The sequence below is a fragment of the Sabethes cyaneus genome, chromosome 1 (assembly GCF_943734655.1).
Source record: "Sabethes cyaneus chromosome 1, idSabCyanKW18_F2, whole genome shotgun sequence".
NCBI lineage: Eukaryota > Metazoa > Arthropoda > Insecta > Diptera > Culicidae > Sabethes > Sabethes cyaneus.
In genome coordinates this window covers 79027392-79049908 of record NC_071353.1, presented here as the reverse complement: position 1 = coordinate 79049908, position 22517 = coordinate 79027392, and the positions used below count along the sequence as shown (strand labels likewise).

At 38.8% G+C, this 22517-nt stretch overlaps 1 protein-coding gene across 3 annotated transcripts in view; it reads left to right on the top strand.

Moving 5' to 3' along the window:
• Window positions 1-22517, top strand: part of LOC128738976 (GPI inositol-deacylase) — a 666126-nt gene that overhangs the window by 256385 nt on the left and 387224 nt on the right. For all 3 annotated transcript variants that reach the window (XR_008412136.1, XM_053834512.1, XM_053834504.1), the window contains exon 7: window positions 19461-19549. Coding sequence is in view for 2 of the 3 variants with exons in the window: in XM_053834512.1 (XP_053690487.1) it covers window positions 19461-19549 (89 nt within the window). In the remaining variant the exon portion in view is untranslated. The remainder of the gene's footprint in view (window positions 1-19460; window positions 19550-22517) is intronic.

Here is a 22517-nt window from a genome sequence, read left to right as displayed (position 1 = left end):
GATCTCCACCAAAGTTGCTCGTATCCCGGCTGGTACCACGAGGCGGTAGGAATAGGAGTTGCTGAATAAGAGGCTATGAACCACTGTAGGGTCTATTTTATGCCTACACGTGCACAAGGCACCGACGGTACGCATTATTCAGCCGTTTACCAGCCTAGAAGTTGGCTACTCTTGGTAAAAATCGTGCCTCTCGTTTCAATGCCCGCTCGTCGGATCACCCCCTCAAGAGCGATGTTGAACAGCATGCAGGATAGACCGTCACCTTGTCTCAACCCTCGTCGCGTCTCGAAGGGACTCGAGAGTGTCCCAGAGATGCGTACGAAACACATCACTCGATCCAATGTAGCTCTGATCAGTCGCGTCAGTTTGTCCGGAAAACCGTATTTGTGCATTATCTGCCATAGCTTGTCTCGATCGACTGTATCGTATGCTGCTTTGAAATCGATAAAGATGTGATGCGTGGGCACGTTGTACTCCCGACATTTCTGTAAGATCTGTCGGATAGTAAACATTTGGTCCGTAGTTGCGCGAGCCCCCATGAAACCCGCCTGATAATTCCCTACGAAACCTTGTGCTATCGGTGACAGCCGGCGTAACAGGATCTGGGAGAGTACCTTGTAGGCGGCGTTTACCAGCGTAATACCACGATAATTGCAGCAGTCTAGCCGATCACCCTTTTTGTAGATGGGACAAACCATTCCTTCCATCCATTCCTCCGGTAGCTTTTCCTCCTCCCAAATCCTCGAAATAACCCAGTGTAGAGCCTTTGCTAGCGTTTCCCCGCCATGTTTATAAAGCTCTGCCGGTAGGCGGTCCTTCCCAGCGGCTTTATTGGTCTTCAGCAGCTTGATTTCTCGTTTGACTTCTTGGAGATCAGGTGCTAGGACATCACTATCTTCCATGGGCGCTCCTAGGTTAATTTCCGTTCCGCCTCCTTCTGCGACTTCGCCGTTGAGGTGTTCATCGAAGAACTGCTTCCACCTGTCGACCACCTCGCGCTCGTTTGTAATTAGATTCCCTCCCTATACATGTCAGGTTTCGGTGTGTAGCCTTCCGAGTTTGGTTCACCTTCTCATAAAACTTGCGCGTGTCATTAGCTCGGAATAGTTGCTCTAATTCTTCACGATCTCTGTCCTCCTTTTGGCGCTTTTTTCTCCTCAGGATCGTGGTCAACTGGTTCCTAGCTCGTCGGTACTTGGCCAGGTTCTCTCTAGTGGCAATACTTAGATAATTTTTCCAAGCATTTTTTTTCTCCTCCACCGCTTGTTGGCATTCCCCATCAAACCAATCATTTTGTGTACTCCGAGGCTCAATACCTAGTGCCGCGGTAGCGGCCTCTCCGATGGCCGAGCGTATTCTGCCCCAACCGTCTTCGAGGTTTGAAGCACCTAACTCCTCGGAAGAAGGCAGTGCCTCATTCAGTACTCGCGCGTAGTTCTCGGCAGCTTGTGGGTTATCTAGCTGCCTGATGTTCAGCCGAGGAGGGCGGCTTTGACGTGTCCGGTATACGGTGGACAGCTTTGAGCGCACATGTACTGCTACTAGGTAATGGTCAGAATCAATATCCGCACCCCGACGGGAGCGTACGTTCGTGATGTTAGAGAAGAACCGGCCCTCTATGAGGACGTGGTAAATTTGGTTCATTGTGCGTTGGTCAGGTGATCTCCAGGTGGCTTTGTGGATATCCTTGCGCGGGAAAAAGGTACTTCGGATCACCAGGCCTCGGGAAGCTGCGAAGTTTATACATCGTTGGCCGTTATCGTTTGTGTCGGTGTGCAGGCTATGGGGTCCTACCACCGGTCTATACATTTCTTCCCTACCGACCTGGGCGTTCATATCCCCGATGACGATCTTGATGTCCCGTGACGAGCAGCTGTCGTACGTTGCCTCCAGCCTCGCGTAGAACGCTTCTTTCTCAACGTCGGGTCTACCTTCGTGCGGGCAGTGCACGTTAATGATGCTATAATTGAAGAAACGGCCCTTTATCCTCAATACACACATTCTCTCGTTGATCGCCTTCCAATCTATCACGCGATCCTGCATTCCGCCCAGCACTACAAAGCCCGTTCCCAGTTCGTTGGTAGCGCCACCGTTCTGGTAAAACTGGGCCTTTCCGCCACGGATCTTCCATACCTTCTCTCCTTTGCGACAGATTTCCTGCAGAGCTACGATGCCGAGTTTGCGGGGTTCCAGCTGTTCAATCAGCACCCGCTCGCAACCTGCGAAATTTAGCGATCTGCAGTTCCAAGTCCCGAGTCTCCATTCGTCGTCCTTATTTCGTCGCCTAGGTCGATGCCGAATATTCCGCTCCGAATATGCTTGAATGTTGTTAGTTTAAGTTTAGTTTAGGTGTGTAGTCGTACTGGGGCAACACTACCGAGTCTCGCGATGGGGCTGCCATCTCATAGTGCCGAGGCGCACTATACCTCCTTCCCGGTTAGTATACGACCTTAGTTTTCACCGGGGTTGGTTACCCGATCTCCGCTAAGGTTGCTCGTATTCCGGCTGGTACCACGAGGAGGTCGGGATCGGAGTTGCTGGATAAGAGGCTAACGACCACTATGGGGTCTGTATTCCGCATTATCTAGCCGTTTACCAACCAACCTAAATTCACTAAGCGAGACGCCAATAAACCGAAGAGTCAACGGATCCTCGTTGCAAGCCGTCTAGAAGTATATCGCCGCCAGCTACGATTACGATTTTATCTCCCTGTCCGGACGCGGCAAAGGTGGTAAAACTCGGCAGCAGCCGATTATTGTTTGGTGTGGAGTGGAAATTACGCCGACCGTGTTGGATTCAAAACATCGATCTATTATTGTCAATTGCAAGGAAAATTGTCCAATCAATAAGTACGCAATCGCTCATAAAAGTGCTATTTGAGCTTAAATCGTTTCGGTCTGTTCGGCGCACTTATTGCTTGGCAGATAACGAAAAAGTGCGCCGAAGATCGAAACGATTTAATGCAAAATAGCACTTTATGAGCGATATCGCACTTTGGATGGTACAATTTTACTTGCAATTGCCAATAAGCTGCTATAATAGAATATTAAATAAGCTAGAAAACCCAAATTTTGGTCGCGGAAGCAGAAGGGTTTAAATGGGTGGGAATAGTGATGTCCGAAATTTTCAATTATTCGATTACCGATTAATCGGTGAGCCTTGTCTGCACTAATCGGTTAATTAAACTATTCGATTAATTCAACTACTCGTGCTGACATTATTCGATTAAAAATTATTCGAATATTCCTTGTGTTATTCAAGTTGACAATGGACACTACGAGTCAGAAATTTGAGAATTAGAGATTAACAAACGGACCTTTTCAGGTCCACCATATAAATTAGCTAAAGAGTTGAAATTATGAATTTCTCACATGTAAGAACACAATTTTTTAATGCGCAACTTGAGCATCTATATATGAAATTCATACCAAAATCACCGGCTTTAGCATTGGGAGACGAATTCCGCTACATTCGTAGTCCTACTTCAAGCCTGCGCCCGTGCCACTAGGCATGGACCTTTGTACTTTTTTGTAAGATTAGGTCACTGAATTCAGTACGGGTGTTTTGAATACACGATTGAAACTCACAATATTGTGAAAAGTTAGCTATCACAGTAAGAAGTTTTACAATGGTTGTAGCATAGATATCATGAGTTACTAAAACTGTAAAATCGTGATGGCCTGACCATAACAGTGGCCTGACGATAACGACAATACCCTACTCGTGTCACTGCGACCTGGACGGTTCTCCAGCAGAGAATTATTGGCGTAGTTGGTGAATGGAGGCGGCTCGAATTCGAGGACCTAATAAAACCGGCTCTATACAGGAATGAACAAAAACATAAAAGTTAAAATTTTGAAACTCTTCATCAAATTATTAAATTATAGTTATAATATATATTATGTTGTTGTCCTTCAAACATCGCACTTATGCACCGCTCTACTCTATAGATATACTAAAAGTCCTATCCGATGGGAAAGCTATGGTTATTCTATCTTGTCATTTGAATGTTTGATACAGATCATATCACTGTTCGTGTCTTAAGTGCGCGGAATTATCACCAGTCACGGTATTTTTACCTTTGTTATATTATAACAAAGGTTTAGAAATTGGTGGAAAAACACGAAATCTAACCGAGACCGGAGGGCCGAGTCACATATACCAATCGATAGGGTTCGATGAACTGAGCAATGTTTTTTTTTTTTTTTAACGAGTAGGGAAATCTGCTATCAGATACCTGAGAAGACAACTCAGGGAGTGGGGTTTGGTATCCCGACCCCCCTACTGGGGCGTGAGGATCCAGACCCACTAAAACCCTACTCGAGTCTCCAGCCTCAATCCCCCCTGGAACCACCTTATCGGTATTACTTCAGGGAGGGGCTATTGTGCTTAACGCACGCTCTTAGATAACTACTAGACTATGGTAGTTAGGCTGTTTATTCGCCGTTGATCGGCTTTCCAGCGGTTTTGTAGCTCAAGTACGATCTGGGTAGCAGCCGCATTGACCGCACCCCAGACGTCCGACGTGTGTGTGTGTGTGTGTGTGTGTGTGTGTGTGTGTGTGTGTGTGTGTGTGTGTGTGTGTGTGTGTGTGTGTGTGTGTGTGTGTGTGTGTGTGTGTGTGTGTGTGTGTGTGTGTGTGTGTGTGTGTGTGTGTGTGTGTGTGTGTGTGTGTGTGTGTGTGTGTGTGTGTGTGTGTGTGTGTGTGTGTGTGTGTGTGTGTGTGTGTGTGTGTGTGTGTGTGTGTGTGTGTGTGTGTGTGTGTGTGTGTGTGTGTGTGTGTGTGTGTGTGTGTGTGTGTGTGTGTGTGTGTGTGTGTGTGTGTGTGTGTGTGTGTGTGTGTGTGTGTGTGTGTGTGTGTGTGTGTGTGTGTGTGTGTGTGTGTGTGTGTGTGTGTGTGTGTGTCTGTGTGTGTATGTGTGTGAGTGTGTGTGTGTGTGTGTGTGTGTGTGTGTGTGGGTGTGTGGGTTTGTGTGTGTGTGTGTGTGTGTGTGTGTGTGTGTGTGGGTTTGTGTGTGTGTGTGTGTGTGTGTGTGTGTGTGTGTGTGTGTGTGTGTGTGTGTGTGTGTGTGTGTGTGTGTGTGTGTGTGTGTGTATGTATGTATGTGTGTGCGCTTCATTTTCTATCGCCTGTTTCCCGAGATGGCTGAACCGATTCGCTCGATTTTACTTTTGTTTGAAAGGTACTATTGCCTAGTATATCACTATTGAGTTGTTTCATGGCCCGACTTTTTGCTTAAAAGTTATGAGTAAAAATGTGAAAACTACCTGACACGATTTTCTCCGGAACCACATAACCGATTTCAATGGTCTTAGTATCAAATGAAAGCTCTTGCCATCATAAAAATTGTCAGGAAGTTTTATTGAGAACAAACAAGTAGTTTAAAAGTTACCCTTAAAAACCTGTTTTGACAAGGTAATAATTATCGCCTGTTTCTCAGAGATGGCTAAACCGATTTTTGTGCTATTAGTCTCATTTGAAAGGCAATATAGCCTAAAAGATCACTATTGATTTGGTTTTTGATTGGACGTTTAATTTGAAAGTTATGAACAATCGTGTACAACACACCAAAGTTAACTATAATTTATAGTAATTTTAACTAAAACAATTTATCAAGTTTCAATTATTTTAGTATCAAACGAAAGGTTTTGACACTGCGAATGTATCTGCAAAATTGGTTTTGCCGGTAAAAAGATATTAAGGGGGCATAGTACTTTTTACACCATATTTTTGGCCGTATTTCAAATATTTTTTTCTCGATAACGCGAAAGGCGAATTGATTCGGGTTTTTTGCATTCTAAACATTGTATTTTATACTAATATTTACAATTTTGTTTATACATGGGAACCTCTTCCCTCCTCCCCTACGGCTCCTTGAACATGATCTTTCGAAAAAAACATGAATTGCGGTACCATGGATTGGCGCTCGGGGGCTTATCCGAAATGAAAAATTCTAAAACGACATGAAAGTACATTAAATTATCTCGTGTTTGACCCATCCTTTTTTTAAAATTCGAACGCATAACAAAATGGCGGACATTCAAACATAAAAGTAAGGTTTTTAGTAGAAAAAATTGACTTTAAACATTTAAAAAATACAAAAATTGCAATATCGAAAAAAGGATGGGTCAAACACTAGATAATTTCGTTGGCTTTAAAACAAAAAAAGAATCATGGGAATTGCTCGAGCCGTTCTTGAGATATTTATGGTACCGACTTTCAAAACCTGGTTTCGAGAAAAACGGCATTGAAGTTTTTATGCGCTGTGCAATTGTTCCAGACATGCGCGGTACAAATGACTGTAACTTTGTCCTTTTTTGGAATTCATCGAAACTAGATTTGGGATATCGGGAGTACCGGAACCGGGAATACCGGTACTACCGGCTGATTTTCCAGTACCGAAATACCGGTACTGGCCCAAGAGAAAACCGGTACTTTCGGTACTGATCAATTATGCAACATTCGGCCGTAAAATTGAAGATAAAAATTTTAAAATAATTTCTAAACCTACGCGCTATAGTTTGATAAAGCAAGCGGATGAGTTACTACAACGATTTAACACCAGTAACGAGATTGAGGAAATTGTTGAGCGTTAGTTTTTGGAATGAATATGGCTAGCTGATCATGAAGGAAAAATTAGAACGGACTTCAGTCGCCTATAGCTGTTCAAGCTTTAAGAAGTTCGATTATACCTGTATACCAAAACACACTGCGGAATGAATTCGCTTCGATGTAACTCAAGGATTGAAGAGCAAGTATGCTTTTCGGTACCCTGAGTACAGCCTGTCCTTCAGCGATACATGCTGAGAAAGTATTTTCAGCGTCTGGCAGGTTCGTTTTCGCATGATGAACAGTGCATTGAATATTCTGTGTATCTTAAAGTTGAATTTTGCAAGCTTCTCCTCTAGCGGCATACAACCGGAGAGTTGTGTTGTATCAAAAACTTATCTCCACTGTACTTGGTCCTAGGCTACTTGTCACCAATTCATTGAGCTTCTCGAAGTCGGCTTCAACCTGGTCGTTGGGTCCCTCTATTTATGGTACCGCCGGGTTTTTTGAAAAGAACAGATTTCGGTGCACAGTTATCCGTCATCCTTGCGACATTGCCGACCCATCGCAGCCTCCCGACTTTCGCCAGATGTCGTTTGGAATCACTCCAATTTCTGCAATCGCTAGCTTTGTTCATTTTTACAAGGGCCCTATTCTCATAGATCTTTGATGAGAATACAATTAGCGATTTTGAAAGTACCTGGGTGACTTCTGTTACCTAAGTGACAGTACAAATGAAATGGTAACTGCAATGTGAGGTGAAGTGACTTAAGAATTGGACCTCAAATGAAAGTATTAGCAGATTTTTCAAAGAACAAGGATTTTTTTTTTTTAAACTTTGGGTACCGGTATTACCGGTACTGATCCTTCCAGTACCGAAATACCGGTTCTCAAAAATCCTGGCGGTACTCCCAACCCTAATCGAAACGGTTTCAAACACATATGCTAAAAATGTTAATCTTTTGATATAAACAATAAAAAAAATTCGATTTTTAGAATTGAAAAAGTACTATGCCCCCTTAATCCTCGAATACTCGCGCCAACTTTTGTAACACGGTTACTCGCGCGCACAATAGCCCAAAACCAAAAAACGTGCGCATTAGAGTTTTGACTGGGAAAACTTGGTTTTAGATTTACCGAACTTTTGGAAGAGTTTCTTGAAATTGAAAGCTCTATCGTCTGGTAGAATTTAAATTTTGATTAATCCCCCTTAAAGTGAAATAAAAAAATATTTTTCTTCAGTTTCAATATAACGCATTGTAGAGTTCTGCAAAGTTTTAGAGCATATTATTACAAGAAATTTTGCTGGAGAAAGCAACCTTCTTTCTATTCAGCGAAGATAGAAAAATCTTCTTTATTGCATATGAATTTGTAAAATCAGTTTTTCTATTTTAGTTTTTTTTGTAATTGTTGTATGACTTTTACATGTATTACAAAGTTGTACAAATAGTCAAAATACACAACTTTGCTAAATATAATATACCTCTATGTTTGCTTGTTCAGGAACTGTAGAATTTTGATTATAAAAAATACCCTAACTTTGACTCCGAATTACTTGACTACCAACAGACCGATACATTTTAAACATTTTACATTTGCTGATAGTTTTGCTGCAGAAAAACGCCATTTATCCATATGAAGAAACGAGAGAAAATTCCGGTTGGAATCCATTGTGGTACACCTCATATGCTGCTTGCTTCATTTCTGTGATGTCGGTTTATGCTGATCTATTTTCCTAACAATTTAAAGTATTATTGCATTGAATAATTCTGACATTTTGCTCATAACAAGTTTATTGATGAATACACGTTAATTAAATAACCATTTGCAACTTTATAATAATATGGCATTCAAAAATCTACACGTGTTTTACAAAATACAACAGCGTGAGTAACCGAAGGTTAATAAAAATTGATGAAATTTATTAAAGAATACTTTATTGATGTGAATCAAATAGAATGGCATTACAGGAAGTTGTGCAAAGTTCAAAAACCTGTAAACTAGACCTTTACTACGCAATGTTAAAGAATAATATTTCCTCTGTTAACTTACTTTTACTTGCACTTACATTAGTAATAACTTACTCAGCAATTTCATGAAAAAAAATCTATCAAAATTTATGTGTGGGGTGTGGGGTTTGGTATCCCGACCCCCCTACTGGGGCGTGAGGATCCAGACCCACTAAAACCCTACTCGAGTCTCCAGCCTCAATCCCCCCTGGAACCACCTTATCGGTATTACTTCAGGGAGGGGCTATTGTGCTTAACGCACGCTCTTAGATAACTACTAGACTATGGTAGTTAGGCTGTTTATTCGCCGTTGATCGGCTTTTCCAGCGGTTTTGTAGCTCAAGTACGATCTGGGTAGCAGCCGCATTGACCGCACCCCAGACGTCCGACGTGTGTGTGTGTGTGTGTGTGTGTGTGTGTGTGTGTGTGTGTGTGTGTGTGTGTGTGTGTGTGTGTGTGTGTGTGTGTGTGTGTGTGTGTGTGTGTGTGTGTGTGTGTGTGTGTGTGTGTGTGTATGTGTGTGTGTGTGTGTGTGTGTGTGTGTGTGTATGTGTGTGTGTGTGTGTGTGTGTGTGTGTGTGTGTGTGTGTGTGTGTGTGTGTGTGTGTGTGTGTGTGTGTGTGTGTGTGTGTGTGTGTGTGTGTGTGTGTGTGTGTGTGTGTGTGTGTGTGTGTGTGTGTGTGTGTGTGTGTGTGTGTGTGTGTGTGTGTGTGTGTGTGTGTGTGTGTGTGTGTGTGTGTGTGTGTGTGTGTGTGTGTGTGTGTGTGTGTGTGTGTGTGTGTGTGTGTGTGTCTGTGTGTGTGTGTGTGTGTCTGTGTGTGTGTGTGTGTGTGTCTGTGTGTGTGTGTGTGTGTGTGTGTGCGTGTGTGTGTGTGTGCGTGTGTGTGTGTGTGTGTGTGTGTGTGTGTGTGTGTGTGTGTGTGTGTGTGTGTGTGTGTGTGTGTGTGTGTGTGTGTGTGTGTGTGTGTGTGTGTGTGTGTGTGTGTGTGTGTGTGCGTGTGTGTGTGTGTGTGTGTGTGTGTGCGTGTGTGTGTGTGTGTTTGTATGTATGTGTGTGCGCTTCATTTTCTATCGCCTGTTTCCCGAGATGGCTGAACCGATTCGCTCGATTTTACTTTTGTTTGAAAGGTACTATTGCCTAGTATATCACTATTGAGTTGTTTCATGGCCCGACTTTTTGCTTAAAAGTTATGAGTAAAAATGTGAAAACTACCTGACACGATTTTCTCCGGAACCACACAACCGATTTCAATGGTCTTAGTATCAAATGAAAGCTCTTGCCATCATAAAAATTGTCAGGAAGTTTTATTGAGAACAAACAAGTAGTTTAAAAGTTACCCTTAAAAACCTGTTTTGACAAGGTAATAATTATCGCCTGTTTCTCAGAGATGGCTAAACCGATTTTTGTGCTATTAGTCTCATTTGAAAGGCAATATAGCCTAAAAGATCACTATTGATTTGGTTTTTGATTGGACGTTTAATTTGAAAGTTATGAACAATCGTGTACAACACACCAAAGTTAACTATAATTTATAGTAATTTTAACTAAAACAATTTATCAAGTTTCAATTATTTTAGTATCAAACGAAAGGTTTTGACACTGCGAATGTATCTGCAAAATTGGTTTTGCCGGTAAAAAGATATTAAGGGGGCATAGTACTTTTTACACCATATTTTTGGCCGTATTTCAAATATTTTTTTCTCGATAACGCGAAAGGCGAATTGATTCGGGTTTTTTGCATTCTAAACATTGTATTTTATACTAATATTTACAATTTTGTTTATACATGGGAACCTCTTCCCTCCTCCCCTACGGCTCCTTGAACATGATCTTTCGAAAAAAACATGAATTGCGGTACCATGGATTGGCGCTCGGGGGCTTATCCGAAATGAAAAATTCTAAAACGACATGAAAGTACATTAAATTATCTCGTGTTTGACCCATCCTTTTTTTAAAATTCGAACGCATAACAAAATGGCGGACATTCAAACATAAAAGTAAGGTTTTTAGTAGAAAAAATTGACTTTAAACATTTAAAAAATACAAAAATTGCAATATCGAAAAAAGGATGGGTCAAACACTAGATAATTTCGTTGGCTTTAAAACAAAAAAAGAATCATGGGAATTGCTCGAGCCGTTCTTGAGATATTTATGGTACCGACTTTCAAAACCTGGTTTCGAGAAAAACGGCATTGAAGTTTTTATGCGCTGTGCAATTGTTCCAGACATGCGCGGTACAAATGACTGTAACTTTGTCCTTTTTTGGAATTCATCGAAACTAGATTTGGGATATCGGGAGTACCGGAACCGGGAATACCGGTACTACCGGCTGATTTTCCAGTACCGAAATACCGGTACTGGCCCAAGAGAAAACCGGTACTTTCGGTACTGATCAATTATGCAACATTCGGCCGTAAAATTGAAGATAAAAATTTTAAAATAATTTCTAAACCTACGCGCTATAGTTTGATAAAGCAAGCGGATGAGTTACTACAACGATTTAACACCAGTAACGAGATTGAGGAAATTGTTGAGCGTTAGTTTTTGGAATGAATATGGCTAACTGATCATGAAGGAAAAATTAGAACGGACTTCAGTCGCCTATAGCTGTTCAAGCTTTAAGAAGTTCGATTATACCTGTATACCAAAACACACTGCGGAATGAATTCGCTTCGATGTAACTCAAGGATTGAAGAGCAAGTATGCTTTTCGGTACCCTGAGTACAGCCTGTCCTTCAGCGATACATGCTGAGAAAGTATTTTCAGCGTCTGGCAGGTTCGTTTTCGCATGATGAACAGTGCATTGAATATTCTGTGTATCTTAAAGTTGAATTTTGCAAGCTTCTCCTCTAGCAGCATACAACCGGAGAGTTGTGTTGTATCAAAAACTTATCTCCACTGTACTTGGTCCTAGGCTACTTGTCACCAATTCATTGAGCTTCTCGAAGTCGGCTTCAACCTGGTCGTTGGGTCCCTCTATTTATGGTACCGCCGGATTTTTTGAAAAGAACAGATTTCGGTGCACAGTTATCCGTCATCCTTGCGACATTGCCGACCCATCGCAGCCTCCCGACTTTCGCCAGATGTCGTTTGGAATCACTCCAATTTCTGCAATCGCTAGCTTTGTTCATTTTTACAAGGGCCCTATTCTCATAGATCTTTGATGAGAATACAATTAGCGATTTTGAAAGTACCTGGGTGACTTCTGTTACCTAAGTGACAGTACAAATGAAATGGTAACTGCAATGTGAGGTGAAGTGACTTAAGAATTGGACCTCAAATGAAAGTATTAGCAGATTTTTCAAAGAACAAGGATTTTTTTTTTTAAACTTTGGGTACCGGTATTACCGGTACTGATCCTTCCAGTACCGAAATACCGGTTCTCAAAAATCCTGGCGGTACTCCCAACCCTAATCGAAACGGTTTCAAACACATATGCTAAAAATGTTAATCTTTTGATATAAACAATAAAAAAAATTCGATTTTTAGAATTGAAAAAGTACTATGCCCCCTTAATCCTCGAATACTCGCGCCAACTTTTGTAACACGGTTACTCGCGCGCACAATAGCCCAAAACCAAAAAACGTGCGCATTAGAGTTTTGACTGGGAAAACTTGGTTTTAGATTTACCGAACTTTTGGAAGAGTTTCTTGAAATTGAAAGCTCTATCGTCTGGTACAATTTAAATTTTGATTAATCCCCCTTAAAGTGAAATAAAAAAATATTTCTCTTCAGTTTCAATATAACGCATTGTAGAGTTCTGCAAAGTTTTAGAGCATATTATTACAAGAAATTTTGCTGGAGAAAGCAACCTTCTTTCTATTCAGCGAAGATAGAAAAATCTTCTTTATTGCATATGAATTTGTAAAATCAGTTTTTCTATTTTAGTTTTTTTTGTAATTGTTGTATGACTTTTACATGTATTACAAAGTTGTACAAATAGTCAAAATACACAACTTTGCTAAATATAATATACCTCTATGTTTGCTTGTTCAGGAACTGTAGAATTTTGATTATAAAAAATACCCTAACTTTGACTCCGAATTACTTGACTACCAACAGACCGATACATTTTAAACATTTTACATTTGCTGATAGTTTTGCTGCAGAAAAACGCCATTTATCCATATGAAGAAACGAGAGAAAATTCCGGTTGGAATCCATTGTGGTACACCTCATATGCTGCTTGCTTCATTTCTGTGATGTCGGTTTATGCTGATCTATTTTCCTAACAATTTAAAGTATTATTGCATTGAATAATTCTGACATTTTGCTCATAACAAGTTTATTGATGAATACACGTTAATTAAATAACCATTTGCAACTTTATAATAATATGGCATTCAAAAATCTACACGTGTTTTACAAAATACAACAGCGTGAGTAACCGAAGGTTAATAAAAATTGATGAAATTTATTAAAGAATACTTTATTGATGTGAATCAAATAGAATGGCATTACAGGAAGTTGTGCAAAGTTCAAAAACCTGTAAACTAGACCTTTACTACGCAATGTTAAAGAATAATATTTCCTCTGTTAACTTACTTTTACTTGCACTTACATTAGTAATAACTTACTCAGCAATTTCATGAAAAAAAATCTATCAAAATTTATAAGTGCTTCTATTTTGTTCAAATTTTGTAAACTTATTCAATTTCCAAAAATTTTATGTACACCAACGCACTACGCAACGTTAAGCAATAGATGAATTATGTTCCGAAGACGTGTCGATTTCTATCTCAAATAGCAAGTAAGACCGTATAACAAAGGTTTTTTTCACCACTAGGTGGATTAAATCAGGTTTTTCGTTTATCAGTTACCAGCTTCCACTTTATCAGAGCCGCATGTGCCCCAGGGCTCAGTAAGAATCCAACTCCTCTTTCTCGAGTAGCATTTTCACCTCGTACACACTTAAAAAAAGCACCGAGTTCGGCAAAATTTTTCCGAAATCTCAACAGCCGAGCGTTCGACAAATTTTTTTATGTTACCAACCGTTATTATACAGATCCGTAAACGTCGATTTGCACCATCGACATTTTTGCCGAATATTCGGTTGTTGAAATTTCGGCAAAATTTTGCCGAATTCGGTACTTTTTTTAAGTGTGTATATCTTACTTGCCCGGATGCCGTCTTGTGTTCGTCAGTACCCGGCCAGTGGACCTCGCTCAGCTTCAGAATTTCAAGCTTCAGGCGGCCAGCTTCCCTTGTAAATTGAACCAGCTTGCCCTGCTGGGCAAAGGTCAGTATATTCCATGTTCCGATTCGTGTCCGTGTTTTCATACTAAAGGTCGTTGCCAATTATCCAGATTGATTTCTTCTTTCATTTTCATTAACTTTTTGGAAAATGGCGTATGTAGTCAAACCAGAATCGTAACAAATTTTCAGTTACTCTCCGACGTTTCGCTTTTTATTTTTAAAGCTTTTTCAAGGAATCGTAACTACTCTGTCCGTTGTCTATATGATTTTGTCTGAAAATGTCCACACACATGAACAATAATTGACACATTCCGCCGTGACGTTACAACGTTTTGACTCTTCTTTGCACAGTATTTGTGCTTCAGCTGGGAAAATCGTTGAGAAACCCCCAAATATTATTATATATTTGGAAAGAGCATAAAATTTCCTATTAAAAGTGTACAAATTAATAGCATTTGCTTTACCTAGATTGTTTTGGAAAGCAAATATGTAACGTGACGTTACAACGCGCCAGAAATTCGTCTGTTGGTTCTTCTGTTCAAAAACATGAAAATTCTGCTCTCTTTCAAATTTTATCTAAAAACTTTCTTCTATGATTTGATAAGAGATGAATACTGAACAACTTGCCATGTACAGAATTCCGATAATCAGTGAAGTTAATTTTTAACGAGCTTTTACTTTTCGTGACGTTACAACGCTCTGTTTTACACAGAGAGGGTCGTAGCTCCGTTGTAACGTCACGAAAAATCTGTTCAGTTCATATTCGTTAATTATCGCTGTTGCTGCCTTCTGTATATAACAGATAATCCAAAGACGTGTTGTTAGTATGTCTTTCACCATTTTGACTACGTAATTTTGGGGTTGTTCACAAATTACGTCGCGCAGTGGGAGTAATTCTAAGAAAGTGAGACATAAGTAATATCATCGAAACCTTAAGACATAGCATAATAGTTGCTTCTAGAAAGTTTCTTCATTTAAAATGCACTTTCCAGTGGTGAATAAATATTCGGACATTAGGGTGTCCTCAAGCAGATACAAATAATATTTTCTTTATTTTAAGTCAGAAATGATTGCTGTCAACAAAAAACTTGTAGCAAAACTAATTTTAAGAAACTTTGTTGAATACTGAAGATTTCTATTTCTTACATGAAAAAAGTTATAGAGAAAAACTCTTAGGGACACCCTTAAAAATAGTTTTTTTTTGTCTAGCGCTTTAATAACGCTTCGTATGCCTTGCAAATGTTCTAAGAAATTGGTGATCTTGGCAATTTAATGCCCATTTTTGTCGGAAATAGTAGAGCTCTATCTTTTTCCCTTTAGAAGCTATCACTGTTTTTTTTTACATGTACTCTTCAAGGGGGTGTATCTCGAGGGAGAGCAGCTATGAGCAGCTAAACTCACTTGTTTTTTGTGAGTCAATTTATGCTGTATTCCACCATGTACAACTTAGGGTAGAACACTGTGGAAAATTTAAAAAAAGTTATTATGAAGGCAACCGTAGGTGAACATGTAGAAATAAACGAAACAAGGGATAGCTCCTAAAGGAAAAACCCGATTTAATCCACCTAGTGGTGAAAGGAACCTTTGTTATACGGTCTTACTTGCTATTTGAGATAGAAATCGACACGTCTTCGGAGTATAATTCATCTATTGGTTAACGTTACGTACTGCGTTGCTTTACATAAAATTTTTGAAAATTGAATAAGTTTACAAAATGTGAGCAAAATATGACCACTTATAAATTTTGATAGATCCTTTTTTCATGAAAGTGCTGAGTAAGGATAAGTAAGTTGTTAATAATTTGAGTAAGTGCAAGTAAAAGTAAGTTGTAAGAGCAAATATTATTCTTTAACATATACATTGCGTAGTAAAGGTCTAGTTTATAGATTTTTGAACTATGCATAATTTCCTGTAATGCCTATTTGATTCACACCAATAAAGTTTTCCAGAATAAATTTCATCAATTTTTATTAACCTTCGGCTACTCACGCTGTTGTATTTTGTATAACACGTGTAGGTTTTTGAACGCCACATTGTTATAAAGTTACTATTCGTTGTGTAACTAACGTATATTCTTCAATAAACTTGTTATGAGCAAAATGTCATAATTATTCAATGCATTAATACTTTAAATTGTTGGGAAAATAGATCAGCATAAACTGACATCACAGAAATGAAGCATCAGTATATGAGGTGTACCGGAATTGGCCCAACTGGAATTTTCTCTCGTTTCTTCATATGGAAAAATGGTGTCTATATGCATCAAAACAATCAGCAATAATGTAAAATATTTAACATGTATCCGTCTGTTGGTAGTCGAGTAATTCGGGGTCAAAATTATGGTATTTTTTATAATCAAAGTTCTACAGTTCCTAAACAAGCAAACGTAGAGGTATACTATATTCAGAAAAGTTATGTATTTTATTATTTGTGCAACTTTGTAATACATGAAAAAGTCATACAACAATTACGAAAAGAGCTAAAATAAAAAACTGATTTCACTAATTCATATACAATAAATAAGATTTTTCTAGCTTCGCTGAAGAGGGTTACTGTCTTCAGCAAAATTTCTTGTAATAATATGCTCTAAAACTTTATAGAACACATCATGGTGTTATATTGAAACTGAAGAAAAATATTTTTTTTATTTCACTTTTAGGGGGATTAATCAAAATTTAAATTGCACCAGACGATAGAATTTTCAATTTCAAGAAATTCTTCCAAAGGTTCGATAAACCTAAAACCAAGTTTTCCAAGTCAAAACTCTAGTGCGCATGTCTTTTTGGCTTTGGGCCATTGTGCGCGTGAGTAACCGTATTACAAAAGTTGGCGCGAGTGTTGGAGGGTTAATATCTTTTGATCGGCAAAACCAATTCTTCTGAAATTTTGCAGATATATTTGCAGCATTAAAATCTCTAATTTGATGCAAAAATAATTCAAACTAGGTAAATCATCCTAGATGAAATAGTTATAAATTATTGTAAATTTTAATGTGTTGTATTCAATTGCTCATAACTTTCAAATTAAACGTCCAATCAAAAAACAAATCAATAGTGATCTATTAGGCTATGTTACCTTTCAAATGAGACTAATAGCGCCTAAGTCAGTTTAGCCCTCTTTAAGAAACAGGCAATAATTATTACCTTATCAAAACAGGTTTTTTAGGATAACTTTTAAACTACTTGTTTGTTTTCGATAAAATTTACCCGAAAAATTTAGCATTAACAAGAGCTTTCATTCGATACCAAGATCGTTGAAATCAGTCATTTGGTTCCGGAGAAAATCGTGTCACGTAATTTTCACGTTTTTACTTATAACTTTTAAACGAAATGTCGGACCTCGAAACAATTCAATAGTAATATACTAGGCAATAATACCTTTCAAACAAAAGTAATAGCGAACAAATCGGTTCAGCCATCTCCGAGAAACAGGCGATAGAAAAGTTGCGCCCCGCACATACATACACACATACACACACACACAGACATTGCTCAGTTCGTCGAACCCTATCGATTGGTATATGTGGCTCGGCCCTCCGGGCCTCGGATCAATTTCGTGTTTTTCGACCAATTCCTAAACCTTTGTTATAGTATAACAAAGGTAAAAAGATAGATCTCTACTATTTTCGACGAAAATGTGTAATTTAATTCGATTACCAATTTCTTAGAACATCTAAAAGGCGTACGAAGTGTTATTAAAGAGATAGATCGAAAAAAAAACTATTTTTAAGGGTGTCCCTAAGAGTTTGGCTCTATAACTTCTTTCATGTAAGAAATAGAAACCTTCAGCAATCAACGAAATTTCTTGAAATTAGTTTTTCTACAAATTTTCCTGGAGCAACTATTATGCAACTATTACCTTAAGACATAGGTTTTGATGCTATTACTTATGTCGCACTTGTTTTGAATCCGTTCGGCTGCCCGCCGTGACGTTACAACGCAAGCTTCAATCAGTTGTAACTTAGGTTCTACTTAACTTATCTTCATTCTTTAGGCACCGTTTTAAAGGTATTTTTGAGTACAAAGAGAATACGGATTATTAGATTGTTCGAATTTGTACTTTTCTGCGAAAGCGAAAAAGTACACCTTTTTCGTGACGTTACAACGCAAAAAAATGACCCTATTTAATCCACTTGAAATACAAAATAACTGCAAAATTACATCCAAACTATTTTTGGAATGGATTCAGCATATATTCCTCTGTAAGTTGGTCGAAAACAAGTGATATTATTAAATGTTTTAGCGCACTGTAGCAACATTTTTAAAAATATCACGAAAAATCATTTATTTCTTGTAAATTTCATTTATTTTCGATGTACGTTTTATATAACTTACGAAAATGCTAGAATGTCAATTATGGCAGTTTTTAAAGGTTCAAACATTGCCCAATCATGGAAAAATATTCAATAATGCTAAAAGCAACTTTTATAAAATGTCTGATTGGTATACCGGCCCGCGGAATGTGTCAATTGTATAACTAGGTGACTCTTAGACCGGTAGTGCGGAAACAGAACTAAACCCCAAGAATTATAGTGACAAACGATACTAAAAATTCACAACAAATGACAAACTACAGGAACCCAAGGTTGAAACATAAGACAGCAGTGACAATTTTAGACATTTTCAGACAAAATCATATAGACAACGGACAGAGTAGTTACGATTCCTTGAAAAAGCTTTAAAAATAAAAAGCGAAACGTCGGAGAGTAACTGAAAATTTGTTACGATTCTGGTTTGACTACATACGCCATTTTCCAAAAAGTTACAAACAATAATTAGTCGACACCATACTTTGCAATATTTTCATTAACATATTTTGTTTTCGGGTTCAGTAGGTTGTTAGCCTACGGGGCTGCCATCTTAGGGAGGTCTGGAGCCACTGCACTGTGCCCCCTTCCATATTTGCGCACGACAACCGAGGTTGCGTACCCCAGCCGGCACCACGTGGAGGTTGATAGAGGTTGATGGAGGGGATAGCGGTTAGTGAACATAGGTTATGCAATGCACGTGTCAATCCTTTGCCAGGCCAGATACTAAGCGATAGTTTCGGAAGGCTCCGTAGCCGCAAAGTTACCGAGTTTGCTTTGACAAGCGAATGGTTGTGGGTTCGAATCTTAGTAGAATCATGCCATTCGATGTCAAGTGACTTTAGCATGGGTTTATTCTCAGGCCCCTCATTTACCCTTCCTTTATGCTGAATTCTATATATTTACCTACTGAAGCCTCTTGACAGTGCACAAGTCCCTCCTATAGTTAAGTGTACTGGTCAGAGGAACGAAGGAGTCCTCGCCAGGGACGGCTATAATATGGGATAGTGCTGGCAGCGAGGAATAAGTGAGTAAAGTAGATCAAGCTTTGAAGAAAGGGTAAACCCCAATACTCACTAGCACGCATAAAATTTAATAAGCATATCGCTCACTCAATAGCGACTATAACAAAACGAAATACAGTGCAGGTCATACAGCAAACACCCAGGCGATATTATAATAGATCAACTATACTGGTCGCAGTAATGAGTCCACACATGGAAAAAAGCGATAGTTTCAGGTCCATTTCAGTTTAGGGTTATGGGTGTACAAAAATCTGTGAAATACGACTTAAAGCTATGTGAAAACGTTGCTCCATTACGCTGGAATGTATGAGGAAAATTGAATTGAATTGATATTGAATTCAAATTAAAAAGATATATTTCTTTTTCCTTTCAGTACTTAGCATGTGAAGTGACTAACTTGCTTTCAAAAGATTGGGTCTTTGGATGCGCTGCGAATGAAATGCATGAAAATATGCGCTACTGGTGAGTAAAACCTAGGTATATATATTTATTATTTTATATTTGTTATATTTATAATCCGACGGTACGCAATGGTAACGTTGAACTACCTTTTAGTCATCTAGTTTTTTAATACTTGGAGATCAAATAGTTAGCTAGTTTCACAGTTCAGGTTACTCACATTGATAAGACTGATTGATTGATAACAGAACCGGCATTTAGGCCGGCAAACCCATGCGGTGGAACGAAGCCTCGCGCTTCAGGGGGGGGGGGGGGCGCGCTTGGTGATGACTAGAGAAAAATGTTAAAAATTCTAGTGCGCAATCCCTGGCTGTATACAACACAATTGACTGTTCAGGAATATTTGTATATTTTGTATTGTTTCCTCTCCTTTTTGCCTTTCTACTATATAAATATATAGTATAAATGTATAGAAATCACTCGGAAAACCGGAAATGGAAAGAAGGTCCTGCGGGCGGGCCGAATGTCATATACCATTCGACTCAGTTTCGAAAACAGCATTTTCTCTCTCTCTCTGTGTGTGTGTGTGTGTGTGTGTTTGTGTGTGTGTGTGTTTGTGTGTGTGTGTGTATGTGTGTGTGTGTGTATGTGTGTGTGTGTGTGTCTGTGTGTGTGTGTCTGTGTGTGTGTGTGTCTGTGTGTGTGTGTGCGTGTGTGTGTGTGTGTGTGTGTGTGTGTGTGTGTGTGTGTGTGTGTGTGTGTGTGTGTGTGTGTGTGTGTGTGTGTGTGTGTGTGCGTGTGTGTGTGTGTGTGTGTGTGCGTGTGTGTGTGTGTGTGCGCGTGTGTGTGTGCGTGTGTGTGTGTGTATGTGTGCGTGTATGTGTGTGTGTATGTAACGCTTTCAATCTCACTCACTTTTCTCGGAGATGTCTGGAAACCTTTACCGACTAAATTCCACTATTTAATATTTATTCGCGACAGATACGTATACGCTCTGGAATAAGACACTGATGAAGCTTGCATGTCGTGGGCGAACTACGCATCTGTTGCAAATAAATACATAGTGGGATTCATTCGAAAAGTTTTTTCTTTTCTTTGATTTCAGATTTCAATTGTCTTTTCTGCAGATGCTCTTTTCAATCAATAGATGATAGAGCTTAGAAATGTTATATGAAAAATAGGAAGCACGGTGCACGGTAGTAATTTTGTAAGATTTATTTTCGTTTATGACATTTTGAAGGACAGATGTCTTATGTCATGTATCATGTTTTAATAAATAAATCAAAAATGACAAGCACTGAAAATCATATCGATCATATTTCCCATTCTCAAGCATGTTTATGGCGCAGCTTTTGCACTATTTTTCGATCTCATCTTGTTTTCCTAACCCTCTAACATTGTAAAAACGATGCGATCAAGCTAATGACTATCTTTTCATGAAAGTACATTCAAAAGAAGCTTAAGTTTTGATTTTCATGCAAAAATAATTATCTGAAGGAGCGCCAGCTAAGAAAAAGTTCAATTTCTCTTCTTCATATCTAATGCTAATTCAGTTATTTTTTCTAATTCAGATATATGGCAAAATTTAAGCTAAGCAAACTAATAATTTTGAGATCAATCATTTTGCTGTAGATATCCTTTTTCTTCAAAAGCGAAATATAATAATAATTTTTCTGAACTCTTGTTTTTCAAAGATGCTAACTGTTGAACGCATGGTATTAACATCAAAATATCAAAAAATCTGCTATGAACACATATTTCATATTGCCGATTCAAAACAAGTTTCGTGTGTGGCTCTGAAGCCCGAAAGTTAAGGCCATCTGTAGACCCGTTAGAGGGTTAATTTCTAATTTTCTATATATGTTCATTCAAGTGTGCAAAAATTATCTTTTGTGTTCACATTAGTTTTCTATAAATCACGTAAATATTATAAAACTAAATACGGTGTTCATCAAGTAACATAAATGACGCACCCAAGGAAAGAAAATATAATTATTCTACACAATACGTTGTGAATTTTACTGGCAAATTAGGATTTTGAGGAATACGGAACGGATATTTAAAAATATAGTCAAGTTAATTATAGATGTTCCTGAGAAAATATTTAATGATTATTGTGACAGTGGAAAGGCTAGGTCACGCCGCTAGGTGGATTAATTCGGGTTTTTATTTTAATGTTGAGTGTACAGTGTTAAGAAAAATCGATGAAATCAGACCTCGCTGCTTTAGAATGTGTCGTTACATAAGGTGTCAAACGACTCGGATCTGCTTGTGTGCCGATTGTTTACAGAGGATTCAATTAAATGGGTACTTAGCTCTTTTGAACCAATGAAATCTCCAGATCCGGGTGGTATTCTGTCCGTTTCTTTACAGAAAATGGACAGCATTATAATGTCCGAGCTTATTAACATTTTTCGAGCCAGTTTCACTTTGGGACATATCCCGGAGAATTGGCGAAAAGTAGGCAGATACCGAAAGGCATACATAAGACAGATAAAAACTACAAGGTATACAGCCCTAAGGGTTGTGCGAATGGGTGACGTAGGACTATAACAGATCATTAGATCAAAGGCTAATGTAAACTGCATTTCTGGCATATGTATGTTTATAAGAATCTGTGAGTGCCATTGTTTAAGTGAATGTTTAAAAGAGAGCGAAATACTCAGATTCAACTCTTCATTGAATGCAATGGTGGCTTTGAAAATCCGTGGACGAGGGTTTATAAATACAACGGCTGCAACCATTGAGACATAGAAGATTTCTTTTAAAAATCATTTGCGTGCATCATAAAGGTTGAAGTAGTAATGAACGACCAGCCCCCAGATTATTGTATTAGATATGATTATGCGTAGCTTGACATGTTTCAATAATCTTACTTTTACTCGCTTATGACCTTTAAAAGGGCCATTGGTTACAAATAACATTAAAGTCAATGCACGTTCATCGCAAATATGACGTACCATTCGAATCGATTGGCGTCGATTCACTGTCTTTTGTTCCGAGAAGGTTTTATTAGTTTACTTTCACAGCT